We start from the raw sequence: 18,663 nt of genomic DNA, 5'->3' as shown, positions 1-18,663 counted from the left end.
ACTTTGAGGGTCTTCCTTCCATACATACATATTTACATATGTGCATATGTGTATAAGTATGTATGTATATATGTACGTGCCTGTTTTGGTATTTGTAAGCCACCATGCTCCTGCACTCATTCAGCTAATTGCATTTTAATGCGCATTATAAAGCTGCCCATTGCATAGTTCTCAGGTGCTTACAGCTCAGAAATATATGCATAAAATGCCGCTGTCGTTATTTGTTGTTCTATTTAGCATAAATAAATTGCATGTGGGATATGCAAATGCGCCGCTGTTACACGCTAAATGGATGTGGATGCATTTTATTAGGTAAGCTGTGGGCGAGATTTGCATACCCAAGATGGAGTGAAATAGGAGGTTTCTGCCAGGTGTGCACATACCATGGTTGTGGTGCTGAGCTATAATAAAACCTGTGTAAACATGTGATGGACAGCGCTCTTGTATGCTCTTAGTGCATTCAAATCAGCATTAATCTACATGCAGATTAATGGCCCAGTCTAAAATATTTAAAAGCCATAGATTGAACTTAAATATTTAAAACCACAGATTGAACTTAAATATTTAAAACCACAGCTTGGACTTTAGTAGAATACTGAGTAGAACGCTTTAAGCGAACTGCAAGTCACGACTGCTCTGCAAAGGTAGCAAGAACTCAATCAGAATCACAAAACAACGAATTGTGCAGTGAATTGCTAAACGCCAAGTCAAGAATGAACAACTGTTAGCAGATGTTTGACTAACTGGGTCATTGTTTGCACTCACAATTGGCAAGAAAGTGAGCATGGCATTTTCCTCGGTTTCGCCTAAACCAATCTGACACCGAAATGCACAAAACGCTAATCGTTGGGCCGAAAAGAATGCCCCCTACCTGGTCCACTCAATAAGGGGCATCAGTTTCTTCCTTTCCCTTTGCATTTGCTCCACTAACAAACAGCTTTATTATGCACTAGCCGACATCCGAGCCCCTCTCGTCTTCATTTTTGGCCCACCACAAAAGTGTGCTCGGCATTTTCTTAACCATTTCCTGGGCTCGCTGGCATTCTTTTGGCCCCAGGCTCAGAATCAGCCTCAGTCTCAGCCTCAGTCTCAGCCTCAGCCACCACTGCCTTTTCATGAATAACAAATCAGGCTAAAAGACAAAATCTTCTCCACACCGTCGTGCCCCACATTCTGCCACCGGATTCTAGGATTCTAGGATCCGTGGGATTCCGGAGGTCGGGGTCCATAGCCTGAGCGGGCAAAAGCCGCAAGTTCTATGCATAGAAAACTACGCCGAGCACGATGACGAGGATGAAAGCCTTAAAAACAAAAAGCAGCATGAGAAAAAAAGGATGTTTAGCATGGGAGGACTAGGCATGGTTGGACTGGGCATGGGAATGGCTGGCTGGCTGGAAAGGGCTCGGCCGGTCCACTTTCGTTGAATTGAAAAGAAATTGTGCAAAAAACACTTGTGCCACCGAGCTCTTCACAGTTCTCGATTCAGAGTTCTCAACGTCGTCGTCGTCAAGTGTTTGTCAAAGTTTGCCCCAGGTTAGGCCATGGAATTGTAGCCCGTTTTTGTTCATTTCAAAAGTAGCAAATCAAATGACGTGTGACAAGTGCGGTCCGCAAGGATATTTATGCGAAAAGCCACTCTGAATGGGCGCACTGACAAATAACTGGCTCAACCTTGGCGAATATGCATAAATAAAAGGATAAAAGTCAACATCGATGGAAAATACATTCCCTGTGGTGAGCAGAGAAAAGGTAACTTTAAAGAGACATTGTACAGTTTCGTCTCAGATTCCGAATTTTATGCAACTTTCTTAACTTACAGATGACTTGAAACTCATCAATTTTAATTAATTTAATTCAATAATGCAAAAGCCTAAAGGAAGTCATTTGATCTTACCTAAGATTTTATAATTGGGTCATTCGTAAAGTTACTAACTGGCGAAAAGTAAATAAATAATGATTGAAATAAAACCCTCTCAAATTTGGCAAAATTGTTCAAATTGAAAATTGACATGCAATTTCACTTAAATTGCGCCCACTGCTCCACGCAATTTTCCAGGTGAAATTCGATTCAGGGCACTGCGAAAACAGAAATCAATGGCAAATGGTAAAATGGTAAATGGTAAATGGAAACAGGCTAAGCTCAACTGGCACGTATTTCATGTGCCGACTGGAGAAGACAGACTTAAGTCGAGTGTGGAATAAAGCAATATTTTGCATTTTCCACCTCCCAGTCGCACGACCACAAGCCGACTTAACTCAAAGTGTGCAGAAATCGAAAACACTGAAACAGAAACGCTAAGCACATGTGTATATATCTGTGTATATTTGAGAGCTGTTTGCTTGTTTACCATTCCCGGCACGCACATTTCTAGGGGGGAAGTTTGTGGTGGAAGGGGATGGGGATTCGATTCGATTCTAAGAGATCTTAAGTACATAATACCTGGGCTCACTTCGATAATTACAAATCGCATGGCTTCTAGATATGTACGTACACTTGGCGAGGGAAAGGCGGCTAATGCAAATGCATAATGCTCATCTGCTGATGAAGTGAATGCCGAGGCGGAAATTTAATGCCAGAAATTGCAAATTTCCTGCTATCAAAAACTTGTCGAGCGGCGTGGAAGGAAGCTCTCTGCCTCCATCCAGCACCCAAATACACATGCCACTCCACTCCACAAAACACGTGTGTGTTTGATGCAAAAATGGTTAGCCAAGTGTATTTGTTGTCCCCGTTTCGGTTGTTATGTGTATTTGCATATTTGATTTGCCAGTTTCGAGCAAAGCCAGTTTTGCTGCTGCAACCAGATTTGGCCTCCACTCTCCACTCATTCTGTGTCTTTGCCACACATGTCATATAAGTACTGTGGGGAACAGTTTAAAATGAATCTCATTTCGGTTCCCCTAACTGCGACATCTTTAACACATGAAAATCACAGAAATTTAAGAAAATTTTACTCATATAATTTTTAAACATTTTCGCTTCAAAGAACGTATATAGTGAGCTTTTCTTCAACGAAAGGATGTCAAATTGTACCATATATGCACATAAGTACTACGAGTTCTTTCAAGAAACTACAAAAAACTAAATATATGGGTATTAGCTAGTGATATAACTCACACAGATTAAGCTCAAAGAAAAAGATTTAACAATCAACAAATAATGACAAATGGCTAAAGCCTTAGTAGACTATCAAACAATATGAAGTTGATTTTTGGCTTTATGTACACTGCCTGTCGCTGACTGATTAATGGAAGCGGAAAAAAAGATGGCCAAGTCAGCGAAAACGCCGTGATTGATAGTTTAAGTTGAGTTTAATGAGGCCTGAAGCCCAGAAGCACAGAAAGCCAAGTTGGTTATTCGGGGCTTAGCACCCGCCACTTCCGCAGCATATCCTTAACCACCAATCTCCTTTCAGACACTTCGCTCCACAAATTCCGCCTCGTGAGTCACGCACTTTGTTTATTAATATTTATACACATTTAATCGGCACGCAAAACTTAATTAAACTTTGCGCACTGCTTTTTGCCCGACCTCCTAAACCATCAAAAACCCGCCACGAAAAAAAAGGATGAGCATTGCATGGCTACCCTGACAAATTGCCTGCGAGGATGTCGAAGGATTTCGAAGGATGGGTGGGGGTGTGTGGGTGGACGGCACGTCCAGAGCTGAAAAGCAATTTGCAAGCTAAATGATGATGGTTCCCCGCACTTTGTTATGCAATTTTTAGCTGCCCAGCGTGCTGCTCTTTTAAATGCAAATTCTCCGCAGCGACAATTAATTCTGTCCCTCGTTTTGGTTAGCAAAAGTGTGTGTGAGTTGTGTGTCAGTCAGGCCAATATCCGCCGAAAACTAGGTTACAATTTGTTTGGCCCGAAGCCGAAAGTTGTTACAGTTTGATGGGACATCATCAATTAACTGCGCACACAACTGTACTTCCCAGCCACAGAACACTGCTCGAAAGGGGGTGGTACTTTAGTTGCGTGGAGAGGGTAGGGGTAAGGGGGTGGCCATCATTTCTGACGTCCTGCGGTTTTCACCCAATGGTCAATTGCAAACGAGGATACAAAGCTGTTGCTCTGCACGCTTGAAAAGTTTGCCGTATCCTTTTAGCGTTAACTGTACTTTTTTGTTAGTTAGTTGTCGCTGCTCTCAACTCGCTCTCTCACCCAGTTGCAATTCTTGTTGTTGTTGCGCTCTAATTCGCCGTTAAGTGGCTTTTGGACATTTGTTGCGAAACTTTTCTCCTTCCCTTTTCCTCCCTTCCCTTTCCGCCATCGTCTTCTGTGGCTGCTGTTTTTTCATTGTCGTTGTCGATACTTCTAGCTGCGGTTTTTCCCCGCAGCCAGTGTTGGTAAACGGCAGCAGGTTAAGTCCTGTCGCGGTAGCTTAATGAGTGCCGCGTGGTCACGCAGGATGGGAAGTTGGGGTGGCACATGGCACCAAGTGCTGCAAGTGCCGGCATCTAAAGGACACCAAAAAAACGTTGACAAAAGACCTCTAGTAAATTAGTTTTTCAATTGTCAAATTCTAGCTGAAGTGCAAAGCACTGGGTATTAGTTGTTGGCCTTTGGTTAAACATCTTCTTGTAAATTGTTTTAACTTTTTAGAACAATTACTCAACACTATGGAAACATGAAAAATAATCTTATAATTTTGTAACTTTTGTTTAACTTTTTAGAACAATTACTCAACACTATGGAAACATGAAAAATAATCTTATAATTTTGTATAACACTACCATGTTTTAATTTATATCATTGTAGCTTCAGAGCTCGTAGTACACATATGAATTGTAAATTCAGTCAAGTGTTTGTAAGGTAATGAATACATTTCCACTGATCAATCAAACAACGCAAATATTTATGAGTGTAAATAAATATGCAAATTCTATATTCTTTTTTCAACATTTTTGCGTGGCCCAACTAAATAGACAAAGCAATGTTTGTTTAAGATTTTTGCGTTTTGGTTTTTTCCAAGTCATGCGTGCGTCGGCATTTTAACGTCCCCGCCGTGGAAAGCAATTCCCTCGCCTTATCTGCAATCACAATCTCGATTTGATGACCATTATGCTGCATAAATAAACCAATAATTTAATTTTAAGCCCACATTGGCGCTGAAGCACCTGGGTGCGGCGGAAACAAAGCGATTTTATCCATGGGCCATGAAGCCCAAATGGCCATCATGGAGCACACACATGTGCTCGAATCTGTTGTGTATACGAGTATGTGTGTGACTACACTGAGCCAAAATGAATCGAGACATCCTTATCATTGGTGGAATGAATTCCTAGGCACAATTAGAAGTGATCAATGCTGAGAGCAGTTGGTAGCATAAAAGTATACATATATGTATGGAGCAGAGATTTCTAGTGATTTTTCTCAGTGTGATCGTAATACCACCTACCACCGCCCAGAAAACATACGTGTTTGGAGGGAGACGCTGTCTCGTTGTTATGGACAATGATGCAGGAAGATAGCCAGAGATTTTATGGCGCACATTTCATGTGCAAAAAGTATCCAAGGAGACGCCATCGCCGGGGAAAAGTTGTTTTAATTACAGGAACGGAACATGGCGCACTCATGAAACTCAGACGGAGGCGGAACGTCTTGCCATTTCAGCTGCTCCTAATAACCGACTGACACTCTTCCATGCATGAATGCATGGCTCTGTTAAGTGTGAGTATGTGTGTGTATGGGTGAGGGAGAGGTCCTGGTCGAGTACAGTTACCGACAAAAGGCTCTCGACGTGACTGTCCACCATTACGTATGCAAAATTTAATTTCGCAAATGAAAACGGGGACGAACGGACACGCTGAAGCTGCCCCGACAGTCGCAGTCACATTGGCAGTCACATTTGCAGTCACATTTGCAGTCACAGTGACTGGCAAAAGTCATGCCTTGCACTTAAAATTAAAATCACCAACCTCTTGTTCGCTCTTCCATTGTCCGCCAGCAACTTTGCCCCTTCCATTCACTGCGCTCATCTCTCCCAGCCAGACACAATTTAACAAATTAAAAAAATGCAGGACCTAAAGGATTGAGGGCTGGCGTGAAGAAAGGATGCTGGGCAAACAGGAAGGGACAGCGCCGTGGAACGACCATGACCAAGAGATTTGCCAGGCGAGGCGGGAAATATGCAAAAGGCTTTGGGGAATTGCCCATAAAAAGCTCATCTAAGTTCTGCACGGGGGGTGAGGGGGAAAATAGGGAAATAGGGGACAGAGAACTGCAGCAAGCCACCGGCACCCTAAGTGCACCCGGTAAACACCGGGTATTTCAGCACCCGGGTGTTTGTAGACACTCTATTTTCAGCAAGACAACACCGGGTGTTTGCACCGGGTGTCTTTGCTACTTGCACAAAAACCCGGGTGTCTGCTGTGCAACAAAGTTAGGGTGAGTGACGCGCAAGCAACGATCGCCGCAGTACTTTTCTGTATGCATAAATTGTATGGGTGGAAGCGAGACGGTTCAGAAATGAAGGGTGAAAGGGAACACCCAAGAAAAAGGTCGTGCACATGTTTTTGCGCTTTGATGTATCTAATGTCTTAACAAAAAACCAACTTATATATTATTAAAAAATATATTATATATTTTATAACTTAATTAACACTATTATATTTCTATTGTTTTTTCGTTTGTTTTTTTTTATTATACAATTTTATTTATTATTCTTTTTATAAAATTATACATTTATAGAAGCAAATATTACAAATTTTAACAAAGCAAATAATATAATATATACAACGAAAAGTATATTTTGCGTTGTTTAAATTTCTGTAAAAAGAATGCAAAAAAAGGAGACGATCTTCAGATTTTGGGCATAATATATTTCGTTTTTCAGGAATTATGCTACCACAGGCACTCGAGTGTCCACCAGACACCCGGGTGTTTGGCGAGACACCCGGGTGTTTCCGAGAAATAAATGAGTGTTTTTGCCACTCATCCCTTTTTGGGCACTTGCCTTTTTCTGCATGTTTGCCTTCTCTACTCTTCGTTATGAGTGGCGAGTGTGATCGGTACCGCTACTAGAGTGCCGCATTGATTCGGGTGGCGCACCAGGGTGCTGCAGACACCGAATATTTGAGCGGGTTTGCAAGTACCGCGTGACGGCGTGAGTGGCACCCGATACCCAAATTTGTTGAGTGTGATTAAGGTGGCAAAAAAGGCTACCCATGCAGTTCTCTGATAGGGGAATCGCATGATGTCGTTTGGTAGTACATTCAAGTTTAAAGTTTGATTAAGCACAAAGTTTGTGGAGCTTAGGTTGTAGATAGTTGCTCACTAACAATTATGCACTTATAACTTTGGTTCATTGCGATCTCAAAACTTACTCAGCATAAATAGAGGGAAATGAATTCCATTCAAAAACACTTACCTGCAAAGAAATAAAAATAAATATTAGAAACTTTATGAAGGACATCATTTATCGGACTTGTGAGGTTATAATTTATTAAAACAGTATAAGACATCCTTCGTCATCTGCCATCGCATACATTCCCGCAGTTAGGATCTCGACCACTACACATCATGTATTCTGGCACTTTTCCACCAAAAAAGAAAGTGGAGGAAACGGGCCAAGAGAATTCCCCAGACAGTCGGAGGAGCAAAAACATTTCGACCTTTCCGCCATATATATGTATGTTCATGTATAGCTATATATAGAATGTTAGCATAGAAGGCCGTGGGATTTGCAGAAGGACGTGCATGATTCATTGGATCGGGGACACGGGGCCAATGCTTTAATACGGTATTAAGTCATTTCATTTATTATTTAAGCCGCGAACTGTGGGCTGTCAAAAATGCAATCGCCGTGCAGCGGGAAAGTGGCAGCAAAAATTGTGGCGCCGCGCGACGCGGCTCGGCAGCTTGCAGCAAAATTCAATTACGACCTCGATGGCAGGCAACAGTCGGCGGGGGTAACGAGACGTAACCGTTGTTTGCCCATAAATTGTTTGTAGTTATGTCAATAATGTGTGCTGCCATCGCTGATGTGAGAGCGGATGCGGATGTGAATGCGGATGCGAGTGCGGATGCCGATGCTAGAACACACGGCAGCCGTCGGTTTTTTTTACTTTGCCCCCATGTGTCAATGGGGAAAATGCGCGCAATAAAAAAAATGGAAACGCCAAAGCATCGGCATTTTCCAGGACAATTCAGGAGCGAAGAGGCCCCATCATCTCGCATCGCCTCCCCTCGTTACATGTGTTCATAATTTCTGTTTTTATTAACAGCAGCAAAAAGCTGACAGTCGCTGCCAGAACAACAAAGGCAACAAAAGCAGAAACAGCAAGGAAAGCAATAATATTGTACAAATAATGCCATAAATATATTTGAAATGCCAGGCGCGCAGCGCGAGGGCAGATCCAGATGTTTCGGAATAAGCATGGCAACAGAGATATAAAAGCAAAAGATACTAGCTTAAATATGCTTAGATGGCTCAAGTCAAGAAGAAATTTGTTATATTTTTAATAACTCAGTTCCCATACATATTACTCTGCATTTGGTGATTAATAGAAAGCTTGAATGTGCCCATTTTTTCAAGAGTCCTCTACATTAAGTCCACAATGAACGATGGAAAACGAAGCGAACTCTAATGCAAAATGACAATGCCGATGGAGGGGCGGTCGTCATCTTTACGGCCAACATTACAGCCATCTTGTCCCTCGGGCCAATTGTTCAATCATTGGGGTAATCAACGGTAGATAATGGCGGGGGAATGCGAAGGCAGCAACGAGGGGGCGGTAATTGCAGCTCGTAGTTGGAGGGCGTGGCCTTCGTTGGCAGGGCTTTCTCATTAGACAACTGCTTAATTGGCTTCTGCTGCTCCTCTGCTTGAATGTGCTGTGGCGGAGGAGCGAAGAGCCAGCAGTTCGGGAATTTCTTGGGGAAGTTAATTGGATGTTTGGTTGATCATTGTAGCTGGGGCTTGATGCACTTGTGTCTGCCACAAAATTCCGCTCGGAATTGACTTTTGTGGCGAGTGAAACGCGTGCCGCAGCTAATGCAGTTGCCACCGCATAGTGCCACTCGATGGCATATACTCCTGCGTTAGAATTTCCTTTGAGACTCAGACATTCTGGGCATTCTAAGCTGCAACTAAGAGTTGACACAGATGTTGTCCTCGAAGATATTTATAACGGTGTACACATTTGAAGCACACATGCAGTCTATATATATTCTTTGCAAGAAAAGACATTATATATAATTGTTTATAAACGATCAAATTACTTTATCAAACATTTACGCCATAATGTTCAGTTACAGTGCGGTAGGTCATTCCTAGTTATATCTTTTTGCCCCAAGGCTATTTCGTCCCTTTGTATCGCAAACCAAACATACAATTAGAGCCAATAATCATAACTCATGGTAGATGAGTGCCGTCAACTCAGGACTTCCTCGGTTCAGACGGTTTTCCCCTACCAGTTTCATGGCACTGCCACATTACAATTCATTTATATGTGGCATGCAACGTTCGCAGCCATTAATCAGCATTAAAAGTGTCAACAACAACAGAGAAGGCAGCAGGGAAAGCTGGGAAAGCGGGAACAGAAGGAGATCCTTGCTGTATGCAAAGCGAAAAAGGAATATAAGAGCGAAAAGCTCTCATAAATAGCTGCCAAGACGCTGGAGAAAGGCGGAGAAAGGCGAAGAAAGGCGGAGAAAGGTGAGTGGAAACTGCGTAGTCATAAAGCAATCAGCAGGTGTTTGTCATATTCCAGGACACAGTCCGCTTGCCGCTGTAATTTATTCTCCACAACTGATGGTTGTTGCTATTGTAGTCCATATAGCGTCGGTTTATTTTCACTTGGGGAGGGGGCAATTGGTTTTCGGGGTGGTGTTCTCACTGCAAACTTGAAAAATGTGCGAAAGTTCTCGGTGCGAAAAACTGTGCAGAATTTTATGTTTAGCTGGAGGAAAATAAAAAATTTTCCGACATAAACAGAGCTATTCGAGATATCGGAGAACCGTGGAAATTGCTCGCTATATTGTTGGTATTTTTGCAAGCTTTTTAAGTGAGATATATTTACAATACGAAATGTACTTCAATTATATTAGCCCTCAGAAAGAACAAATATGGAGACAAATATCCTGGTATTAACCCTTCAGAAAGAATTAATATGGAGACGAATATCCTGGCATTTAGCAGCAAGAAACTTCAGAGAAAGAGAACCACAAATTGATTAAACTTTTGCTCTCAAAGTTTGTCTCGCTGACCGAACACCTTTTGTTCGAAATGTTTTGCATTTAAATGAAATTGAATAAGCCGCTAATCCAATTCAGTGGACCGCCGGGCGGCGATGGTTGCCATGTGGGCGTGGCCCTCCAGCGGCACAAACAAACAAAGGTTGGGCCACAAGCCAGAGGTGGCCAAAACCACAGGCGAAAGCAGCAGTTTCCACACTCACTTCCTGCTGTTTTCATTGTGCGTACGTACTGGCAATTAATTTGCATGCGCAGCCATTTTAGAGTTTAAACGTACGAAAAGCAATTCCGACATTTTCCCGGCCAGTGGGAAATCCTAAAGCATTTCTTAGCAGCTTTCCGCTCGATGGAAACTCGAGCGTTTTCCCAACTGCCGTTTTGGAAATCGCATCTAATGCCGCATGAGTGTTTTACCCGCGTAATGGGGCATTGGGGAAAAATGCCAAACAGGATTTTCCATTTGTACGCGCTTTCCACGTTCAACTGAGTTTCATTTCGCTAGCTTAATCAAAGTTTGTGCTCCTTTTGTCGCAGTTTTCATTCTTGTCCGACTTTTTTTTTTTTGTGCAAGAAAGCCATTTTGCGGGGCAGCCAGCCAAAAAGCTGAAAAGTTGTGCACCGTCAATGGAGAATTAACGAGAACTGGAAGAAAACAGATCGCCTCGAGCTGGAAAATCCAATGATTCGGCAAACTTTTCATCCCTTTACCAGCGATGATAGTGCATTCTCATAGGAATCAGCGGTGGGTTGAGGGAATAGCGAATAAAAAGGGGTTTATTTATTGTAAGAATAGAATTGAAACACTAATGAAATTGTTATAATAAATAGCGAGCATTATTTTTAGTACTTAATATTTGTAGACCAAATATCTGAATGTAATCAAAACACATTAGTAGATCTAGATAGCTGCTAAGTGTTTCTAGAAAATAAAAATGAAATGAATTATTGACAGCAAGCAATTTATGTGGCTTGGTATCGCAGAGCACAAATCGAAAGCCCTAAAAAAGTACAAGAAAATTATGAATATTTCGGTTGATTTACGGCCCTTTCGCAATTGATTGCCCATATATGTAAGCGAAGTAAGTAAATGGCCGTAAATTTACTGATTTAATTGGAAATAAAGAATGACGGCTATATGGAGTTATTGTGTTTTATGTTTGCAAAGTACTTTACTCCAGTGCAACAAAGATTAGAGAGGGCAAAATGCATTCGCTGCCGCGGGAGAAATTTACAGCGCATAATAAAGCGCAAGGAGAAGGGGGCGTGGCAGGTGGCCATAAACCGCCAGCGAGCGGCAGTAAAATATGAAATGCCATAAAGATATATGCGGAACATAGCGAACAAGCAGCCCCGAAACCAAACAGCCACAAAAGTAACATAATTTTCCGCTTGAAATGCGCTCCAAAGCGTTTCCCCACATTCCGTAGCCCAGTGTGTCTCATTCTGCATTATTTATACGCCACACATTGCATGAACGGGGAACGAGGAAAAAAGCAGCCAGCAGCCACAAATAAATTGCGAAGCGCCAAGAATTATGCGGAAGAAGTTTGCGAGTGAAGTGAACTGAAATTCATTTCAGGCGATGTAAAGTAAAACTTTCTCCGCTGGACACCTGCGATCTATGGCAAAGTTTTGCTGAAAGGCGCTCCAGGCAGCAGAGGAACCAGAGCCACCAGAAGCAACCGCCCCACGATGCCAACGTACATGCGTCCTGACCAAACATTAAGGTGAAATGTATGCGCCTGGAGGTATGCAACATTTTGTCTACGACACCCGAACGGCCGACAGGACGAAAACGAAACGAAACAGAACGGAACAGCACGGAGAGGAGAGGAGAGGAGCGGGGTGGCAGGAGCGGCATGAAGGGAAATTGCGGGCAGAAGCTTGTCACGCACGGTGGTTTCTGTGGTTCCAACACAAGCCCAGGCTCGTCCATCAATCATGGCTTGCAGGACTCCACATAAGTTGGTCCCTGTGTGTGTCCCAGTGTCTCTCTCTGTGTGTGTCTCTGTGTGTGTGCCGGTTTCGGGTTCCATTTCGTTGTTACGTTGCCTGCAACAAATCGGCGTAATGTGCGGTGTTTGCTGCACTTAACGAGTACATTCTTCGCCCACCCAACCAATCAGCCACCTACCACCTATCCACTCCGCATCCTTTGGCTCCCACTTTGTGGTCAGTCTTGTGCAATTGCGACCATCAATCAGGAGCGCTCGATACCGCTCTCAAAATTAAATTGACTTTGATTCTGCAAAGTTTGACATATGCCAATGACGGATGACCGTCTAATTTGGCCCGCTTTTCGAGCTGATTAAGTGACAAATGTTTGCTCTTTTCCGAAATGGAGTGCGATGAATAAACAAAAAATATGTAATACCAATTTAAAAAAAATTTGAAAATTTGGCCACTTCAACTTTTATGTTGGTTCTCTCTCATATTTCGTTTATCAACTATGCAATGACAAATTGACGACACTTTATTTTTAGAATGTCAAACGAAACTATAATAGAGTTTGCGGTCTGACGTTTTATAATTGAAAATATTGTGTAATTCGCAGTTTGCTGTTGCGATGCTTCCATAAAATTGTGGCTTGAAAATCTAATTAATATGGATTAAACCAAATAAAGCTAATATTATTTCCTATTTTACTTGCTAGTATCTTTAAGTCTTTAAACTGAGTTTGAAGAATGTCACAAATTTCCATTTTGAGTACTTCATTATTTGCTATAGTGGAAACTTTATATAATTTCGTTACAAAGGATCAGCTTGGCAGTATTTAGCACATACATATGTGGCCACACTTAATAGCGTTACGCTTAATTACACTTTGCATCCATCGTTGCTGTAATTAACACCTCTAATCTACGGCCAACGTGACTCGGTGGCAAACTGGAAACTGGATGGGCCAAAAAGAGGGAATTATGCAGCGAAATAAGCTGAGAGCAATGGGAAGCGTGAGCAGATTCGCCTAATTGAAAAGAGCCCCATCTCGACGCGTTGCAAATTAGTAAACAGCAACAGCAACAGAAACAGAATCTCAACTGCAAATTGGCAAATCCGAGGGGTTTCGGCGGTAGGCGTATGTATGTGGGCGTGGCCGAGCAGCGGGGGGAGCGGTAAGCGGGTCTAAAGTCGGGTGTTAAATTATTTATGAAAGCCGCTGGCGACGACCAGCAGCGCACACACTTGTAGCCAGCTTGGGCCACATTAAGTTGGAGTTGAGCCAGCAAGCCGGATGAAATACTGAGCAGACTCACTGTGTGCCAATTAATTATTCATAATTAGCTGCTGACTAAATGTTTAACTAAATCAGAGGACTGCGTCTGCTGCTGCTGCGTCCTCGGTTGGGTGTTTATTTAAAAGATGACATTAGAAACGCCATCCGTGGGGCTAAACGTGGGCGGGTGTTTGCCTTTGGGCCCACAGCTAAATTAAAAGCCGGCCATTAGAAAGCAGCAGTGTTAATTGTGATTTATGATGCAGGTATCGTTGCCGCCCATAAAAGTTGAAAATAAAATATACGGCTTCCGCAAAGATAGCTGCAAAATTTATATGCAAAACCATGCACCACATAAATAAATAAGCAAAACGAAGAGAGAGATAGAAAGAAAATATATTTTAGTGTAATTCGATTGGCAGCGAAATGCAATGTATCTCGAATTTCTCTAATAAAGAAGTTGTCTGTTAATTGAAATGTTCGGCCAGGGAATTTTATATATATTATTGTTTTCCCCTGTTGGTCAAAATATTTAGTTCACTGTTGCAAAAGTTAGTAATATTTATAGTATAAAACTATTTGAAAGTCTAAACTTGTTTGTTTCGTTGAAGACTCGGCGGAAAGAGGCATTAAACTAAATGGGATTTGCAGTGCGATTTGCTCTACTGATTTCACCTATTCAACTAACAAAAATTGTCAACTAGGTCAACTCAGATGGCAGGATTTCTATTCGTTGAAAGGAAAACACCTGAGTAATACTTCCCATTGTGAGCCCTCGTTGATTCACTGATTTGCAAATTAAAATAAAAGTCAATGGCAGTAGAGCTCTCCGGAGGAAGGAATTTGTCATCGAGCAAAAACAATTTACCGACGGCGACCCTTCGAATCCTTCGCACCTCGCAAAACCCGTTTGCAATCCGTTTCCTGAGTAATTTCTTGTAGCAAAGTGAGAATTTCACTTGACGTTTTCCCCCTTTCCGTGTATGAGGGGGGCGGAGGGGGTTGGCTCCGCTCATGTCTAGCCAATGTCTACACAAGGACATACACACACACACACACACACACAGGGACAGACCGCACACCCACACGCACACACACACTGGCAAAGAAGGGAGTCTGAGGCGAAGCAGTCGTTGTCATTTCAAATAGAAGCGAGCCAACGACAACAACAGCAACAGCAACTAAAACACGACGGCTTTATGTTTGTGTAAATATTTAGCAAACAAGCGGCAAAAATTCTTGGCCAACTCAGGTGTTGGCTTTTAGCACACGTGTGCGAATACCTTGCGGACAGTCAGTCACTTGACGAATCTGGGCAGAACTCAGATTTGCTCTGGGTTCGCTTCCAGTCTAGACGAGATGCAAATGCCTAATGGGGTCGTAGGTCACATCAAGCACATACCAACACTTTCACAATTACAATTACAAGCACAGACACTGAAAATGGAGCAGTTTCTGAACCGAATTCCATTTAATTATTGCAATTTGCGGCTTTTGAACAACTTTCACAACTAGGTGTTTATGATATTTTAGTAATTTTTTTACTCACTCTGCTATGGATTTAGATAACGGCCAGCGCTCCATGGAGGCCTGATATTTCATATTCTCGATTTGCTTCTTTAATGCGTCCCGATCCATGTTTTGTAGAGCACTGGGATCCATGGCGGCTAGAATTTATCCACATACCACCCCTGCAAAGATGAAATCGTACGAGAGAGCGTGAGAGAGCGCCACTTTGGGGGTATTTGTGAGTATTTCTGAGTATTTGTGAGGTGAGTGCCTTTGCCATAAAAAGCTGCAAAGGCTGTCTCTCCCAGCGGCGTGCTAATTTGATGAGATGAGCGCGGACAGGGTGATTTTTGGGCGCTGTGAGCCGCACTTCGGCACCCTATACATCCAAAAAACATTTCCCGGTTCTGGTTTGCAGCCGAATTCGAGTGGCGATTGCGCAGAGCATGCATAACAAATCGATAGAGAGACATTTTTGGGGAGCACGTTATGCAGGCTAACAGTGCCGCCTGCAAGGCTGCCATAAACTCTGTTGACTTTTACAGGGTGGAAAGCGTTTGTTTACAACCGCAAAGCGTGGGGGAAAATGCGGAAATCGAGCAGGGCACAAAAAGGGCGCGCCCGCTTGGCCAAAAACTTCGAAACTTGCAAATGAAAAGCGAACAGCGAACAGCTGAGACTGCACTGCCCACTAAAATCCCTCATTTCCTCGCATTTTCCCCCGGCTTCGACTGACTTATGTGTTGTTATTTATGAAACTTACTTTCCACCATGTTTACCCACTTAAAGATGTTTGGCTCCTTTCACATTTCATAAATATCCTGCACACAAGGGCGTGCAAAGGGCGATGCAAACCCATGGAGAGCTGGAAATGAGGGGGCGAAAAACAAAGAAGCACTTTGCGTGTCCTTAGACAATTAGTTTTTGGTGTTTACACTTGGGCCGGCATTAAAGAGAGCCCATTTGGGGGTGAATTCGGACAGTGATGGAGATAATAGGTGAGATAAAGGGCAAAAGTTTACATGCTTTGGGGATGATAAAGTAAATACAGGCAGGCGGAAGAGGTTAACCAAGAAGCCATTCCAGGAAAGGGGCATTCAGGTCTCTGGCTTAATCAAGCAAAAGGTTAAAGGCCTGAAGGAAGAATACTATTCAGAAGAAGAAGTCTTTAATAAATTTGTAACTTAATGCTTAGTTACAAATTGTAATTATTACTGAGAACAACTAACATTCATGTTATCTGACTAACATAGGTCAACAGTCACATAGCAGTCACCATTGAGCCAGGACACGAACCCTTACTAACATTGTTAACATTAACAGACGTTAAAAATCGCATGCGAGAAAAGAAATAGCACTACAACTTCTTAACAGCATGTTAAGCATAAGAAGATCTGTTTTTTAATAAAGTAGCAATTTTTAATCCACCAATGTATAAAAAAAACATCAAGACCCCAACTCATCGGAAGGTAATCGATAACTAATAAAACCACACAAATAAAAAGCCGCAGAAAGCGGCAAAAACAGGATGAGTTTTTCGATATGGGCCACATCGCAAAACGGATAAAGGAAAACGAGTAGAAGCAGGTCCTGCCCCAAATCCACTGAACCGACTAAAGACGCAACATGACAGCCCTAGGATGGGGATGACACCGACACACAGCTGACGCTTCTGTAGGTGTAACTTTAAATACAAAAAGGACGCACTGGGCAACCCCTCAGCTGCCTTTTTCCTGTCCAGTTTGATACATCATTTTTTGTCGCTTCGATGGGCAACTTTGACACAGGTCCAGAGTGCTGGGTCCATTGTCTCTGGACCCCTTCACACGGCTTGTTTGCATCTACTGCCCCATTCTCCACTTCCTTCTTCTTCCCGCCAAAGGACGAAGCTCGCTTTTCTACAGCTGTCAGGTTGCTAAAGGATTTTAGGCTTTAACCCAATCTGCTGCTGCCGCTTCGAGGAAAAGTTGCTCCTCTCGACAACCTGCGGGTTGTTTGCCATTTTTGTTTTTCCAAAAAAAGCTTAAAGCTCAGTGTCCGGTGACACTGTTGGCCAAATGTGTTAATGGCAAAATTGTTGTAAAACAGCTCAGATTTAATATAGCCCATGTGCATAGCTTGTGGGCTTATGTGGCGAAGTTGCAGCAGATAAGTTTATATGGAGCAGGACCCTCTCCACTCCATCCGGCATGTCCTGGCACATGTTGACAGCACTGACCAGCAGGAACACTAAAAGCTTTAAAGTTGGTTTAATTAAAACTTTTCAAAGTTGTCCCTCCAGAGAGACTCGATGTAAGGGGACAGGATTGAAAGTGCAAATGTTGCTATAGCTGGTTGAATAGCGCACAGTTCGGGATAATTGATAAGTGGCTTCTACACATTTCGCAAATTAAAGACTCCAATCAAATATAGAAACCATGAAGCCATTTCAAGTTTTCACTTCTCGTATTTCTCATTCTATCCACATCAATTGAATTTCAATGAACTTTCAAGTTCTTGGGGTATTCTTTAAACTTAGCAAAGTTTACGCAAGATCATAGTATTAGCATAGCGCAACGGAAATGCATCCAACTTAATCACCGTAACTAGCAAACATAACGCAGGTGCAATGCTGAAAGTTGAAAACGCATTTGCTAATCAAAACATTACCTCATTAAGCTAATGAACTAAATCAAGTGCAGTTTCCCTCGGTGCTGCTCTTTACAAAGGTACTTTGCTCTGCAGGAATTTAGCCCCGCAAAATCCAATGTTTTCTCTTATCCCTGGCTGCTTAAGTCACCAACTAATCCCTGACATCATCGCCACCGCTTAAAGTGCAACAGCAAGCGGAAAGGGACAGTGGAGTGTGGAGTTCGGAGTTCAGGGAGGAAGCTGTCACCGAAGAGCCCCATTTAACCCCGATGGCAAATCTTCAACGTAAAACTAAACTAATTGCTTCGAGCTATTGCCGCCATCGACTATCCCTCCCGACTGAGCCCTCCACTTGCGGCTGTCCTGAAACCCAATATGATGGCGATGCGCCATTAAGCACCGATGCACCAGCAGCAACCCAGCTCGACTGAAAAACTAGCAGAAATTTGTCTGCGGGCGAAGAGCGCAGGGGCGTGGGGCAAGGGGGTCGAGAAAGTCAGCATGCAACGGACATAAATCGTTAGCAAAATGTTTTTGGCGGCTACAAGCGGCAGCCACAAACCAAAGTCTTTACCCCACTCCCCCCTACCCACTCGCCCTGCCGCTCAAGTTTTTCGCGTGTGTGTCAACAGGCGTTCAAGTTTTTTGGCACCCCCTCCCCCTCCCCTGCCACTACCCACGCCTCATAAAATAGGGTTTCTGAAAGCGACAAGAACAACTGCGACAAGTCAAGTGATTCCTTTTCCCCAGCTTTCTCCCCGATAAGGCATACAAATTGTGAGCTCTGCCCGAGAAGTTACTCAATCTCGAAGAGCATGAACATGGTACTAGCATCCATTTGCTCGTTAATAGATAGCCACAGTCCCCCCACCCCCCACTTAATGGTCACTGGCCATTTTTCCACCAATTTGGGCATTACCTCGGGCCCACTTTGTGCCTGGTTTCCTTCGATATTGTTACCATAATTGGCATTAGCCAAGAATGTCCCTCGAACTCACAGAGTTCCCAAGAGAACTGCTGCCCGTTGGGGTGCGAGAAACGATTTCAGCTTGTTAGCTTAATTTTAAATGCGGAAACTTTCCGCTCGACACGAAATACTTTAGGGC

At 43.0% G+C, this 18,663-nt stretch overlaps 1 protein-coding gene across 1 annotated transcript in view; it reads right to left on the bottom strand.

Moving 5' to 3' along the window:
* LOC122618027 (guanine nucleotide-binding protein subunit gamma-e) overlaps positions 1 to 18,663 on the bottom strand; it is a 35,481-nt gene that overhangs the window by 4,926 nt on the left and 11,892 nt on the right. The window contains exon 2 of the mRNA XM_043794147.1: positions 14,967 to 15,108. Coding sequence (XP_043650082.1) covers positions 14,967 to 15,079 — 113 coding nt within the window. The 5' untranslated portion in view covers positions 15,080 to 15,108. The remainder of the gene's footprint in view (positions 1 to 14,966; positions 15,109 to 18,663) is intronic.

Source organism: Drosophila teissieri, chromosome 2L, assembly GCF_016746235.2.
Source record: "Drosophila teissieri strain GT53w chromosome 2L, Prin_Dtei_1.1, whole genome shotgun sequence".
Classification (NCBI taxonomy): domain Eukaryota; kingdom Metazoa; phylum Arthropoda; class Insecta; order Diptera; family Drosophilidae; genus Drosophila; species Drosophila teissieri.
This window is presented reverse-complemented; position numbering and strand designations above follow the sequence as displayed.